Source organism: Oncorhynchus kisutch, linkage group LG30, assembly GCF_002021735.2.
Source record: "Oncorhynchus kisutch isolate 150728-3 linkage group LG30, Okis_V2, whole genome shotgun sequence".
NCBI lineage: Eukaryota > Metazoa > Chordata > Actinopteri > Salmoniformes > Salmonidae > Oncorhynchus > Oncorhynchus kisutch.
The window spans coordinates 8,762,759-8,777,678 of record NC_034203.2 but is presented as its reverse complement, the minus strand read 5'-3'; the positions used below and the strand labels follow the sequence as shown (position 1 = coordinate 8,777,678).

Below are 14,920 nucleotides of genomic sequence, written 5' to 3'. Positions count from 1 at the left end.
GATCAAGGGCACAATGGCAGGAGGTGGTAGTTCGACATGGGATCAGACACAACAGCTTTCCAGTGTCAGTAATGCTTACATTTTCATGTAGGCTATAATAATAAACATGGACATTTTGTTAAAAGTCATGGAGAAGTCATGGAAAATGTGTATAAACCCTTAACAGGGAATAATCAGAGGTCTCGATAGCATAATGTAATGTGTGAAATTTGGTGAACAGTCTAATGGACGGACTTGGAAAAAGTGCTCCTGTTGTATTCCATCCCAAGTCAAGCACGGTAGAGAATGGAAGTTCGGAGACGTTCAAAGTTCCTCCATAGGTATAATTCTGTCATAACGAGATGTCCAGCTCTTCACGCCAAGCCTCCTCCTCCACCCTCTCTCCCCACCTACACAAATTTCAGTCGCCTCTCACGCACTACACTGGCTGTCCATCGTGTATGTATACAACCCAAGCCTAAGGCAGCTGATAGCACCCATGCACTGCCTAGGCTAAAACAACTATTGCTTGTCCGCTCCATAGCAAACTGCTCTATCCTCACTGATTGCGAAGTCATTTCATGTCGAGATAATTTAAAAACATTTTTATTTTAGAGGTTTAGATGTAGGAACAGAAAATAACAATGTAAACCTGCACTTTGAAGGGGGTTTGAACCAGTTCGGAAGTTATTTTGCAGATAGGAACAGGGGAAAGGAACAAAAAATCATTACAGTTCGGTTCAGAGCTTAACAATTTCAGTTCCAATCCCTTCTTTTCATGTAGCCTAATTTTGGACAAGCAAATGTTTTAACCACCGATCAAGCAACATTATGGACTAAACGTTCAAATCCTGTTTCTGCAACAATACTGATCAAATTAAGATCCTACACTTGTATATCAATGTATAGTGCTGTCCGTCACGATGCAACTTACTGTGGGCTATAGTAGAAGAAGCATATCTTCCCCACAAGCCACACTATAGCACAGATATACTGATACCAATTATATACAAGATGGAATTCATGCCAGAGCTGACCCATATATCTCAATGACGATCCCCATGTTGTTTATGAACTGGGACACAGTAGCAAGTTATCTCTAACAATTCTATATTGTTTCTATATGGTATGTCTCTCTTGATGGGCCTAGTAAAAATACAGTATGTCTACCCTCTCAAGGACATATCGGAGGACGGACAAGTCACCATTGATCTCTCCTCAGGGAGATTATCATATGCCTGCTGGCTCAATATTGAGTCCAAAGAAATCCCTAAATATGCATAGGGCTTCAGAACCCTCCGTGAGGATCCGTTTCAACGCAGTCAATAAGAACATAACATCAGTCTCCGCAGCTAGCGTGTTGCCCGGGTGACAGCTCCGCTCATCAATATTGACAAGAGAAAACCGATGTGACATGATGCGATTGTGTACAGGTTGCCCAAAAAAATGCACAAAGATACAGTACCAGCTTTAGAGTGACGCCAGGGCATCTTGCTTCTTTGAAGCTTCTCCAACGACGGAGGGCTAATCTATAGTCCTGCTTTCTCACTAATCTATAGTCCTGCTTTCTCACTAATCTATAGTCCTGCTTTCTCACTAATCTATAGTCCTGCTTTCTCACTAATCTATAGTCCTGCTTTCTCACTAATCTATAGTCCTGCTTTCTCACTAATCTATAGTCCTGCTTTCTCACTAATCTATAGTCCTGCTTTCTCACTAATCTATAGTCCTGCTTTCTCACTAATCTATAGTCCTGCTTTCTCACAAATCTATAGTCCTGCTTTCTCACTAATCTATAGTCCTGCTTTCTCACTAATCTATAGTCCTGCTTTCTCACTAATCAGCTGTGTGGACTGGTCTTTGATGAAGTTTAAAAGTGAATGGGTTCTATAACTAATATGATATTCCTAAAAGCTGAACGTACTTGCTATTTCCTCTGTTCGTCCTACAACTGGAAGAGAAGAGAAGACCTGGAATGACTTTCTGCTGGACCCGCGGAGAAATCAAAGAGAATACCATAGATCACTTTAATAATTTAAAGTTTTAAGTTAATTTGCATATGATTATCGTAAAAATACTCAAAGAGAAATGTGTATTTTGTTCTTTTTTTTCTTTTTTTTTTTACAATTCCATACATGTTACTCTTACAGAAAGAAGTCTGCACTGACGGACATACATTTTCCTATTTTTCTTCTTTCACATAGATTTTCTCTTTTTTTCCTGGTACATGGCCCCTTTAAACTGTCATTTTCCTTTTGATGTTGCCTCTCACCAGCAACCAACATCCAAACAAGGGTTCACACGGAGGCCAGAGGGTGAAATGAAGATGAACTCGGAGCTGATTGGTGCAGTACGGATGGGGATCATATAATAACTGTAGCACAGCGGCAGTGTTAATGTGAGAGATTGATGCTGACAGCTGGTCGTACTTCAAAAAACAAGAGTAATTAACTGAATAATTCAAACTACATTAACATTTTGTGGGTCAAGTTGATGTTACGGTCACATAGTTATTATCTCAATGGTGACCTTTTTCATTTGCATTGATCCGTGACACATTTGACTAAAGAATAGATCTGACACATCAACAGTCTGGTTCCATACTGTATGTGCTTTAGCCAACTCCCCTGACTACCGTTGTCAGGCCAAACATGTTAGGCATGACAATGGATGAACACAGAGAGGAGTTGGTTGAGGCACAAAGGGACTGGAGCCCCAGGCTAAGATATCAGCAGCTAGTCCAGAATAATGGAATTGACAACTGTACTGACATGTTGAAAATGTGAGCCAGCACTGGTGACTAGAAATAGCTATTGTTCACCATTAACCCTTTCCTACGAGCAACAGCCTCCGTAAAATATTTGATTCTTGTTTAATCATTAAATTCACTGTTTAGTGTATTGAGTTTAATGTGTGAATATTATATATATATATATTTTTAACAATAAGTAATAACTTAGCATCCAAAACAAGGCATAGTTGAATAAAATAATAGTATGAAAATATGGCATATGTCTGTAGAGTAACATTTATGCGGAACCATCGTCTCTTGTTTCCATGGTGTTCATCCACAACAGTTCCACTTTGGCATGGCATTGCACACGACGGTGTGTCCTGTACAGTCAGACAAGTCCTTCTCAGTCACCCCCTTTATCCAGAGTAGGTGAAGAGGACACACAACAACACATACAGCACCATGAAACCAAAACCTCCCAGTAACATGGAAGACCACATTTAAAAGAAAGTGGATGAAACCAGATTTTTAAAAACAGCAATTGTTATAGACGTCTAAAATCAGGTTCTCTGGCAATGGGCACTGGGATACAATCTTTCAGTAGCCCACATTCATTTAGAATCCATAGAACCCATCCTTAAAGTCTTTTTTGCATCACCATTGCCCTCGTTCCTTTCCAGACGTCGAAGTCCACAGTATCCATGCCCATTCCCATCCATGGTCAAAGTCAACGATAATGGCAGAGGAGGCATGGAAATCATTTTGGGAAAAGAACACATCCCAGAAAGCACATGCAGACATGCAAACACAACCTGAGGGGGAGTTTGGCTTTCTGTCAATGGACGGTTCACAAATTCAATTCAACATCAATGATGGGTAATCCACAAGCTTCTCAAGTCTATTTTCTATGGTGCCCTACTGAAGCTGTCCAACGTCGAGACTTCCTTTTCCATGTTAGTTTTGTCTAGGTAGAGTAGACGTTTTTGTCTCCTGTGGACAATGTTTTGTCTAATTACAGTAGACAATGTTTGTTTTGTCTAGGTAGGGTCATTCATTCATCCATTGGGCTCTGCAAGTAGAGTTCCTAGGTAGTTTCTAGTGGGTCCAGTTTCCCATGCTCTCTCTGGTTTGGTTGTTTGTTGGTTTGTTGGTCCAGACCCAAACCTTAGACCCTGATGGGGAGAGTCGTGCTCATCTGTTGTCGAACTATATCATTCTGACTGCTGTCTAGACTCTTCCTGTGGTGGCCAGGCAGTGTCCCCCCGATCCGCAAAAGATCCCTGTCAACAAGAGAGGCAAAGATCAGTCACAGGTGGTTCTTTCAAGAGTACAAATTGTTAGACCAGTCTTGTTAAATTCCTGGTCTTGGAGTGGAGACCCATAGGGTGTGCAGGGTTTTGTTCCAACCCAGGGTAGCGCATTGCATTCAACTTATCAACAAATCATCAAGCCCTTGATTTGTTGAATTAGGTTTGTTAGGCTTGTTACTATTTAAAATATGCATATTTTAACCGTGGTTAATTGAAGGTTAATAAAAAAATACTTTATTTAAGTAGGCAAGTCAGTTAAGAACAAATTTGTATTTACAATAATCATCTGGTAAAAGCCTGCATACCCTGACGGCTCGCAGGACCAGGATTGAAGAATGCTGCTGTGTTTAGGTATAGTATTACGCCGGCAACAACATTGAGGATGGGAGGCAGCACACAGCACACAGCACACGTAGTAGCACACAGTGAGAATCGATCACATATGTGTTGATACCGATCATGGAAAAGACAACCTATTTTAGAAGCCAGTTCCACCAATTACAAAATCCAATTTAACCTCTGAGCAGAATCAATTCATCATTCTGGGGTTGTAATAAAACTAGTATCTCCTTCATCTACCTTCTGAGGATGCTACATTGTCTTTTTTTGCATCCCAAACGGCACCCTATTCCCTATATAGTGCACTACCTTTGATAGGGCTCACTCTCTATCTCTCCCTCTGTGGCTGTCACATACAGATGAGGCCATAAATCAATCATCCGCATGCCATCTGCATACAGTGATATGTAGCATAACACATGCCAGACACACTGACATACACATACAACTCCCCATTCGACCCATCAAAGCAAATGGCTTGGCCTCCCTTGGAGCATAAAAAAAAACTAATTAGCAACCTAATTAAACACATTCCTCTCTTTTAGCTTCTCCTGAATCTGCCTTATTACACACACTCCATCACCTCAGCCCTCCGGTAGTTTGTTTCCACATCGGCAGCCCCGGCTCTGTCTCTGTCCTATCACCTACATTTAAGAGACAGCCAAGAGCACAGGGAATTAAACCTAGGTCAGTCATTATGTTTCCACACGCAATTAGGCCCACTCCTTGCAATGGGAATCGTCCGTGGGGTAATGCTGCGACAGTGAAACGCGGAAACGAAGACATAGAGCTGGCCAGCTTGTAGTCCTAAAAAAATACAAAAATAAAAAACGGTAATGAGTAACCTCTGGTTTGTCCAGCCGTTCCTATGGAGGAAGTGAATGGGGGAAAGAATGTAGTTTGGGGGAAAGGCTTAGGAGAGATCTTATACGTTTAGAGATAATATTGGTCAGTGAACATGACCTTATATGAATTATGAAGCCTTTATGTGCTTTGTGTGTTTGTTTGGACAACATAAATGCTTGAAATTTGACAAAAAGTGACGTTAGCTAATGAAGATTATCTCATAGATTTTTTTATTTTTATATATATATATATATAAGGTCTCCTAAGCCTGTGTTTACCACGGATCTTACTTTTGACGTCTTTCCAAAGAAAACATTCATTTCCCCACAGGCTTTGACCAATGAGCCATGGTGGAGTTAGTGCCTACAAAAAGACATCATTACCATCGCTCTCTATTGAGGCTCAAGAGAGGAGCTGTTAAGTGAGGGAACATGATCATTTTGCGGTTTTTGTTTGGTAAACAGAGCTGATCCAGAGCTTTGCCACATAGCAGTTGATGCATTAAACATACACTGAGAGTACAAAGCATCAGGAACACCTTCCTAATACTGAGTTGCACCCACTTTTGTCCTCAGAACAGCCTCAATTCGTCGGAGCACGGACTCCGCAAGATGTCGGAAGCGTTCCACAGGGATGCTGGCCCAGGTTGACTCCAATGTTTCCCACAGTTGTGTCAAATTGGCTGGGTGGTGGACCATTCTTGAATCACACAGGACACTGTTGAGCTTGAAAAACCCAGCAGCATTTCAGTTCTTGACACACTCAAACCGGTGCACCTGGCACCTACTACCATACTCTGTTCAAAGGCACTTGCCTATTCACCCTCAATGGCACACACACACACACACACACACAAAATCCATGTCTCAAAGCTTAGAAATCCTTCTTTAACATGTCTCTTCCCCTTCATCTACACGGATTCAAGTGGATTTAACAGGTGACATCAATAAGGGATCACCTGGATTCACCTGGTCAGTCTTTGTCATGGAAAGAGCAGGTGTTCCTAATGTTTTGTACACTCAGTTTACATTTTAGGGCCAACTAACCACGGTCGATATTGTTGATCGCACCCCAAAACGACAAATCAAACCAACAATAAAGATTGTATAATCTCTTAGGTTTCTGATCTCTCCTGCACACCCGTATGTATATACTTATTTTGAAACTGTTGCCTTGTTACTTTGTCTTAACACCGGTCTTGTTGTGCAAATCAAAAATACCGCTTTCCAGTCCCCTCCACTCACCCTGAGTATGTGCTGGTGACCACCTTGAGGGTGGCGGCGTTGCGGAGAAGCTTGTCCAGGGTGCTGACGATTTGGCAGAACTTGGGCCTCAGGTTCCTCTCCTTCACCCAGCACTCCAGCATGAGCTGGTGCAGCACCATGGGGCAGTCCATGGGAGGGGGCAAGCGGTAGTCCTGCTCCACAGCAGTCATCACCTACAGAAAGTAAAAGGGTTAATATGATATACAGTACGCTACAATGCAACACAATATATCTTGCGATGCAATGCAATATGATACGATATGTCACAACAAAATACAATACAATTTCGATACGATACTCTACGGCACAATATGACACTCTACAACGCGATAGAATATGTTGTGATATAATACAATATTCCGGGCCCCCCCCCAAAAAAATACATTACAATTCAAGGTGGAATAAAATAAAGCTATTCCCTTTACTCATTTTCATACCTTCACATTACGTATGCATTTTTAACTGCTTGCTTACAAAGATAATGAATCTCTCTACTGCACTCCACAACTTTCCTTGTTTTCTCATTGATTTGTTATGACACGTTTCTATTCTCTGTACAGGGAAGCTATTCATATCCATATGCTGTCTGTATGTATTTGAATGACATCTTCCTGCAATGGAAATGTGCCTCCGGGGATCATATAAAATCTCTCCTATACTATTCCCACTTTTCTGTGCTACTCTATTGAAACTAGCTGCAGTAGTAATAGAACACGTTTGGATGAGCATCATTGTTCTCTATTTATTAATAAGGTAGAAGCCCAGTGAGATGGTATGATGTGTTGCGGGGATAGAGTGTGTGTGTGTGTGTGTGTGTGTGTTTGCTACTCTGCCGTAGTAAATATCTGTGGGGTGAAGATGCAGGTGTAGATAGGGGTGGCAGGAGGCAATAAACACCAACCCAGGCACACAGCCGCACTGACCACCTGCACAGTGAAGATACAAACACACTTCAGCATAACTGTCAAGCTCAAGCTAAAAGTAGAGGCTGCAATGTCACTGCAATGTAAACGAGCCCTCCTGAAATTAAACAGTGGTTAATACATTACCAATACTTCATTTTAGGTCATTTATTAAAAGGGACTAAAATAAGCTTTGTTGCTAACTCCGGTTCTTTAACATTGACTTTCACCCTGAAAATAGTTGATTCGTGTGCACTGTCCCTATCAAATCAATACCATGAATACATAATGGAATACATACATAAGTAGCAGGCGAGTGTTGTGGAAGACTCTATCTAAAGAGTAGGCAGAGAGTATAACCCCAAAATATTAAAACGAAACATGCAACAACTTCAAAGACTTTGCTGAGTTATTGTTCATATGAGGAAATCAGTTCATTGAAATCAACGAATTGTCCCTAAACTATGGATGGGTGGCCCACTAGGTGGGTTCGTACCGCAACCATGGAGCACTCTGTTCACAACGTTGACATTGGCAAACCGCTTGACAACACAACGCCATACACGTGGGTCTGCGGTTGTGAGGCCAGTTGGACGTACTGCCAAATTCTCTAAAACAACGCTTATGGTAGGGGAATTAAACAATCAATTGTCTGGCAACAGCTCTGGTGGACATTCCTGCAGTCAGCATGCCAATTGCACACTCCCTCAAAACTTGAGACATCTGTGGCATTGTGTTGTGTGACAAAACTGCAACATTTTTGAGTGGACTTTTATTGCCCCCCCAGCACAAGGTGCACCTGTGATAAATCATGCTGTTTAATCAGCTTCTTGATATGCCACACCTGTCAGGTGGATGGATTATATTGGCAAAGGAGAAATGCTCACTATCAGGGATTTAAACAAATTTCAACATTTGAGACATAAGCCTTTTCTAAGTATGGAACATTTCTGGGATCTTTCATTTCATTTCAGCTCATGAAACATGGGACCAACACTTTACATGTTGCGTTTATATTTTTGTCCAGTGCGTATAACTAACTCACATCCTGGTTGCTCATGTCCCAGTAGGGCCTTTCTCCGTAGGATACCACCTCCCACATGACGATTCCGTAGCTCCACGCGTCACTGGCCGAGGTGAACTTCCTGAAGGCGATGGCCTCGGGGGCGGTCCAGCGGATGGGGATCTTACCTCCCTGCAGAGACACAGGGAGAGGCAAGGTTGCTACATTGGAGCATGCTTTGCGATGGAGTAAACACAGTCAGAGACGCACCCACACACAGGCAGAGACGCACCCACACACAGGCAGAGACGCATTCACACACAGGCAGACATGCACCCACACACAAGCAGACATGCACCCACACACAAGCAGACATGCACCCACACACAGGCAGAGACGCCAACACAGGCAGACACACACTGATAACCATACTCTCATATACAGACTGCAGAGAGACAAAAAGACCACACATGGTGAGCACACACACGTACACACAAAATTGCAAACAAACAAAGATAAACAAACAAACAAGCAATCACACAGACAAACATAGACATACCATATAAACACAGATGAAGCCAACAAGCAGATCCTCCCACAACTCACACTCTCCCTCCCACACCACTCACCAGAGAGCTGGTGTAGGTAGGATCGACTGATGAGTCGTCCAGGAAACGGGACAGACCGAAGTCGGACACCTTACACACCAGGTTGCTGTTGACCAGGATGTTGCGGGCGGCGAGGTCCCGGTGGACATAGTTCATGTCCGAGAGGTACTTCATGCCCGACGCGATGCCACGCAGCATGCCCACCAGCTGGGTCACCGTGAAGCGCCCATCATTCAGCTGTGAGGTATGGGTGGGGAATGGGGGTGAGTGAGGTAGTGAAATAGAGGAGTAATGCAGACAGGAAGGAGGGTAGATAGATGGGAATGCGGGTGAGTGAGGTAGTGAAATAGAGGAGTAATGCAGACAGGGAGGAGGGTAAGATAGAGGGGAATGGGGGTGAGTGAGGTAGTGAAATAGAGGAGTAATGCAGACAGGGAGGAGGGTAGATAGAGGGGAATGGGGGTGAGTGAGGTAGTGAAATAGAGGAGTAATGCAGACAGGGAGGAGGGTAGATAGAGGGGAATGGGGGTGAGTGAGGTAGTGAAATAGAGGAGTAATGCAGACAGGGAGGAGGGTAGATAGAGGGGAATGGGGGTGAGTGAGGTAGTGAAATAGAGGAGTAATGCAGACAGGGAGGAGGGTAGATAGAGGGGAATGGGGGTGAGTGAGGTAGTGAAATAGAGGAGTAATGCAGACAGGGAGGAGGGTAGATAGAGGGGAATGGGAAAGGGAGAAAAAGACAGAAGGAAGAAGAAGGAAAGAGAGACAGAAGGGAGAGGAGAGAGAAGGGGGGGATGGGTGAGGAAAAAGTAAGAAAGGAGGGAGAGAGAGAGAAGGGGGAGATGGGTGAGGAAAAGGTAAGAGGGGAGGGAGAGAGAGAGGGAATCGGTAGATGAAGTCTGTCAGTCAGTCCCTAAGCTTACATAAACATAATCATGACATATGCCATAACCATCCATGAGTGGTTCTGTCAGTCTGCAACAGACAAACTTTTCAAGCTGTCTGACCCCATCTAATAAGATTAATAATTTAAATGAATATTTAATAACTAAATTCCATGTGCTGTGCTGTGTGTATGTGTGTTTCTGTTTGTAACTACAGATGAAACAGTGTGAAAGTGAATAGGAAAGTCTGCTGTCAACTAGTTACAGTTAGAATTAAATTGTCCTTTCACAGAACGACAAGGAGGTTCAACCTTTTTCTGCGTGATCCAGTCTTGACTGAAAGGAAATGAGCGTTACATTGATGGTGCCATGCTAACTATGCTTACCCTCACTACAGCTCCACAGAATTAGAATAACTAGAATGGAAAATCATGGCTCCATGACTTGAATGGGCATTTTTGTTCTAGAAATTATACTTCTATTACCAGCTCCAATACATAATTAGTCCCATTTCTCATTAGTATTGTTCATGCATGAGAGCACCAGCCGTTCCGGACGACTGCGTGATAACTCTCTTGGTAGCCGATGTGAGCATGACTTTTAAACAGGTCAACATTCCCAAAACCGCGGGTCCAGACAGATTACCAAGACGTGTACTCATAGCATGCGTGACCAACTGGCAAGTGTCTTCACTGAGATTTTCAACCTCTCCCTGACAGAGTCTGTAATACCTATATATTTCAAGCAGAACACCATAGTCCCTGTGCCCAAGGAAGCGAAGGTAAACTGCTTAAATGATTACTGCCCTGAAGCACTCATGTCGGTAGCCATGAAGTGCTTTGAAAGGCGAGTCATGGTTCACATCAACAGCATCATCCTGAATACCCTAGACCCACTCCAATTCGCATACCGCCCCAACAGATCCACAGATGAGCAATCTCAGTCGCACTCCACAATGCCCTTTCCCACCTGGACAAAAGGAACACCTATGTGAGAATGCTGTTCATTGCCTACAGCTCAGCGTTCAACACGATAGTGCCCACAAAGCTCATCACTAAGCTAAGGACCCTGGGACTAAACACCTCCCTCTGCAACTGGATCCTGGACTTCCTGACTGGCCGCCACCAGGAGGTAAGGGTAGGCAACAACACATCTGCCATGCTGATCCTCAACACTAGGGCCCCTCAGGGGTGCGTGCTTAGTCACCTCCTGTACTTCCTGTTCACCCACGACTGTGTGGCCAAACACGACTCCAACACCATCATTAGTGGTAGGCCTGATTACCGACAACAATGAGACAGCCTATAGTCGCAGGAGGTCAGAGACCTGGCTATGTAGTGCCAGGACAACAGCCTCTCCCTCAATGTGAGCAAGACAAAGGAGCTGATCGTGGACTACAGGAAAAGATCCTCCAAAATTCTACAACTGCACCATCGAGAGCATCCTGATTGGTTGCATCACCGCCTGGTATGGAAACTGCTCGGCATCTGACTGTAAGGCGCTACAGAAGGTAGTGCGTACGGCCCAGTACATCACTGGGGCCAAGCTTCCTGCCATCCAGGACCTATATACTAAGCAGTGTCCGAGGAAAGCCTCAAAAATGGTCAAAGACTCCAGTCACACAAGTTATAGACTGTTCTCTCTGCTACCGCACGGCAAGCGGTACCAGTGCGCCAAGTCTAGGACCAAAAGGCTCCTTAACAGCTTCTACCCCCAAGACATTAGACTGCTGATGTCATTTGTTTTTACACTGCTGCCACTAGTTGTTAATTATCTTTGCATAGTCACTTTACCCCTACCTCAATCTACAAACTACCTCGACTAACCTGTACCCCCTCACATTAACTTGGTACTGGTACCCCCTGTATATAGCCTTGTTATTGTTATTTTATTGTGTTACTTTTTACTTTAGTTTATTTGGTAAATATTTTCCTAACAGTACATTACTCATCTCATATGTCTATACTGCATTCTACAACTTTTACTGCATCTTTCCTAAGCCTCACGGCCATCGCTCATTTAAATATTTATATGTACATATTCTTATTCATCCCTTCACATTTGTGTGTATTTGTGTGTATAAAGTAGCTGTTGTGAATTTGTTAAGATTACTTGTTAGATATTACTGCATCGTCGGAACGAGAAGCACAAGCATTTCCCTACACTCGCATTAACATCTGCTAACATCTGTATGTGACCAATAAAATTAGATTTGATTTGGAACTCTTTCTTAAACTGCATTGTTGGTTAAGGAAGCATTTGTGACAAATAAAGTTTGATTTAATTTGATGCCATACTTCCAAGTCTCACGAGGGAGCCTGGAAATCGAGGTTTGTTTCTCAACAACTCAGGAGGGAAACATTCCAAACATGACAAATATGTAAACATTCTGTTTTTTACTCTACACTCAAATTTAGTTTGACAGGAAAACAAGTTTGGATGGATATGTAAACAAAATGCTTCATAACAGGCATAGATGGTTAGGTCTGTTAGGGGGCTTGTATTACTATTCTCGTGGGTACCGAAAATCCCCAAAAGCCCACAAAAAGATAGTAAAACAAGTCAAATTATTCCTCATGGAGACATTTCCCAGGTTCCCACAAGGACAAAGGCTATTTTAGAATTTGAGTTTAGGTTTAGGGTTACAATTAGGGTTAGGTTTAGGGGTTAGTTGTAGGGGTTAGATTAGGGTTAGGGGTTAGGTTTAGGGTTAAAGGTTAGGGAAAACATGATTTTGAATGGAAATGCATTTTAGGTCCCCACAAGGATAGTAAAACATATGCTGTGTGTGTGTGTGTGTTTTTGTCCTTACGTGCAAACATGTTTGTTCTTGTTATGCACGTGTTGTGTGTGTTGTTCTGCCTACATCCCATAGTCAGGCACAATAGTTTGGCGGGCCATCACTAGATCACGGCAGAGTGTATCCATGATTCACACACACACACACACACACACACACACACACACACACACACACACACACACACACACACACACACACACACACACACACACACACACACACACACACACACACACACACACACACACACACACACACACACACACACACACACACGCGGTTGGATGGACATCTGACTGAGAGGAGTGCATGAGAAGGAGTGAGAAGCTGCTCTTCAGTCACAAGATGAGATAAGACAAGGAGGGCTATGGAGATTGCACTGTGGTGCATGGTCTTAAGTTTCCTCATCGTCCTCTGAGAGAGATCATTTGTGAATGACTACGTTAACCTTGTCTCTAACCTCTAGGGTCTTTCCTGGTTAAAGGTTAAATCTGGGTTGTTGTTTTTTTTATTCGTAGGCGGGATCTTGGTTTACTCTTAAAGGAAAGGGGCTACACTTTATGTAAGCTATAGTACGATGACCTAAGAATGGACAGTGCGTCATTCCTAAGAGCTCATCAAGGATAACGGCTAATAAGAGCCAGCAGCATACCACCCTGCATTCCACTGCTGGCTTGCCTCTGAAGCTAAGCATGGTTGGTCCTGGTTGGAAGTGGTGTTGGGGTGGGGGCCAGTAGGAGGCACTCTTTCTTTCCTCTGGTCTAAAAAAAAGATCCCAATGTCCCAGAGCAGTGATTGGGGACATTGCCCTGTGTAGGGTGCCGTCTTTCGGGTGGGACGTTAAACGGGTGTCCTGACTCTCTGTGGTCACTAAACGATCCCATGGCACTTATCGTGCTTGTTTGTAGGTGACCAAATACTTATTTTCCACCATAATTTGCTAATATATTCATAAAAAATCCTACAATGTGATTTTCTTGATTTTTTCTCTCTCCTTTTGTCTGTCATAGTTGAAGTGTACCTATGATGAAAATTACAGGCCTCTCTCATCTTTTTAAGTGGGAGAACTTGCACAATTGGTGGCTGACTAAATACTTTTTTGCCCCCACTGTACCTGGTAATATATGGGTTAAATAAAAACAAACTCAAAACGAGCTCTAACTGAGTCAGAGAGTATTGCCGTGTGTGTACACCGCCCACTGTCATTACAGTAGGTGTCATGTAATAGAACTCTCGAAAGTTGCAGAAGTTCTCTACTCCCCCCGCGGATTTGTTCAGCATCCACTGATGTGTAGGAGGTGCTATGTGCAATTGTGCTTGCCCCCAGGCTTTTACGTAGCACAGTCAAAGAGTAGCTCCATCAATGGTTTTGTGCAGGAGAATCCCTATCCGTCAGCTGTATTGTGTATAACTATGCAGGTCTTAGGATTTTCAGCACAGCCGCTATCAATATTCATCAGAGGGGTCAGGAACGGTTCCACGGATTGTCATAACTGGTGTGTGTACGGTACGACTCAAAGCCTCCACTGGTGAGTAGGTGGTCGCACAGTACGTGTGATAATGCGTGACTCCAGGATTTGATTCGGTAGAGTAGACTCGATATCAATTGAATGTGTCCTGTATGATTCCATGCATCATCACAACTCAGTCAGTGTTCCCCTGAGGAAGGAGCCCCACGCTCCATTCTCCATGAGCCTTGGGATTTTAAACAGTATACAACTCCTAGGCTATCAATATCAACCACAGTTGTCATGTACAATTCCTCACGTCGCCACAACTGGTGTCAGCCTCACTCACCCTGAGGAAGGAGTCCAACGCTCCATTCTCCATGAACTCGGTGATGATGAGCACGGGGCAGCTGCGGGTCAGCACGCCCTCCAGCCGGATAACATTGGGGTGGTCGAACTGGCCCATGATTGACGCTTCCCCCAGGAAATCCCGCCTCTGGCGCTCTGTGTAACCCGCCTTCAGCGTTTTGATGGCCACCACCCCCTCACGGCGGCTGGCCTGCTTCAGGCGCCCGCGGCACACCTCCCCGAACTCACCTGGGTGGGGAAGGGAGTGAGTGGAAGGAGTGGAGGAGGGAGTGTGGATTAGGGGAGGGGGGGGAGTGAGGGAGAGGGAGCATTACTGGTTTGAACTGAGGAGGAAAAGAGGAAGACGAGGAGGAAGAGAGCAAGGGATGGAGTTTGTGAGGAGGGGAGGAAAAGAGAGCGAGAGCTCAGGGGTCTGAGAGGTTGGGGAGGG

At 43.9% G+C, this 14,920-nt stretch overlaps 1 protein-coding gene across 1 annotated transcript in view; it reads right to left on the bottom strand.

Annotated features, from left to right (window-relative positions):
• Positions 1-2,079: 2,079 nt before the first annotated feature.
• The window catches only part of LOC109875323 (ephrin type-B receptor 3), a 45,353-nt gene continuing 32,512 nt past the window's right edge, over positions 2,080-14,920 (bottom strand). The window contains exons 11-15 of the mRNA XM_020467642.2: positions 14,471-14,718; positions 9,008-9,223; positions 8,421-8,570; positions 6,453-6,646; positions 2,080-3,993 (exon numbers count right to left, since the gene is read on the bottom strand). Of these exons, the coding sequence (XP_020323231.1) occupies positions 3,879-3,993; positions 6,453-6,646; positions 8,421-8,570; positions 9,008-9,223; positions 14,471-14,718 (923 nt within the window). The 3' untranslated portion in view covers positions 2,080-3,878. The remainder of the gene's footprint in view (positions 3,994-6,452; positions 6,647-8,420; positions 8,571-9,007; positions 9,224-14,470; positions 14,719-14,920) is intronic.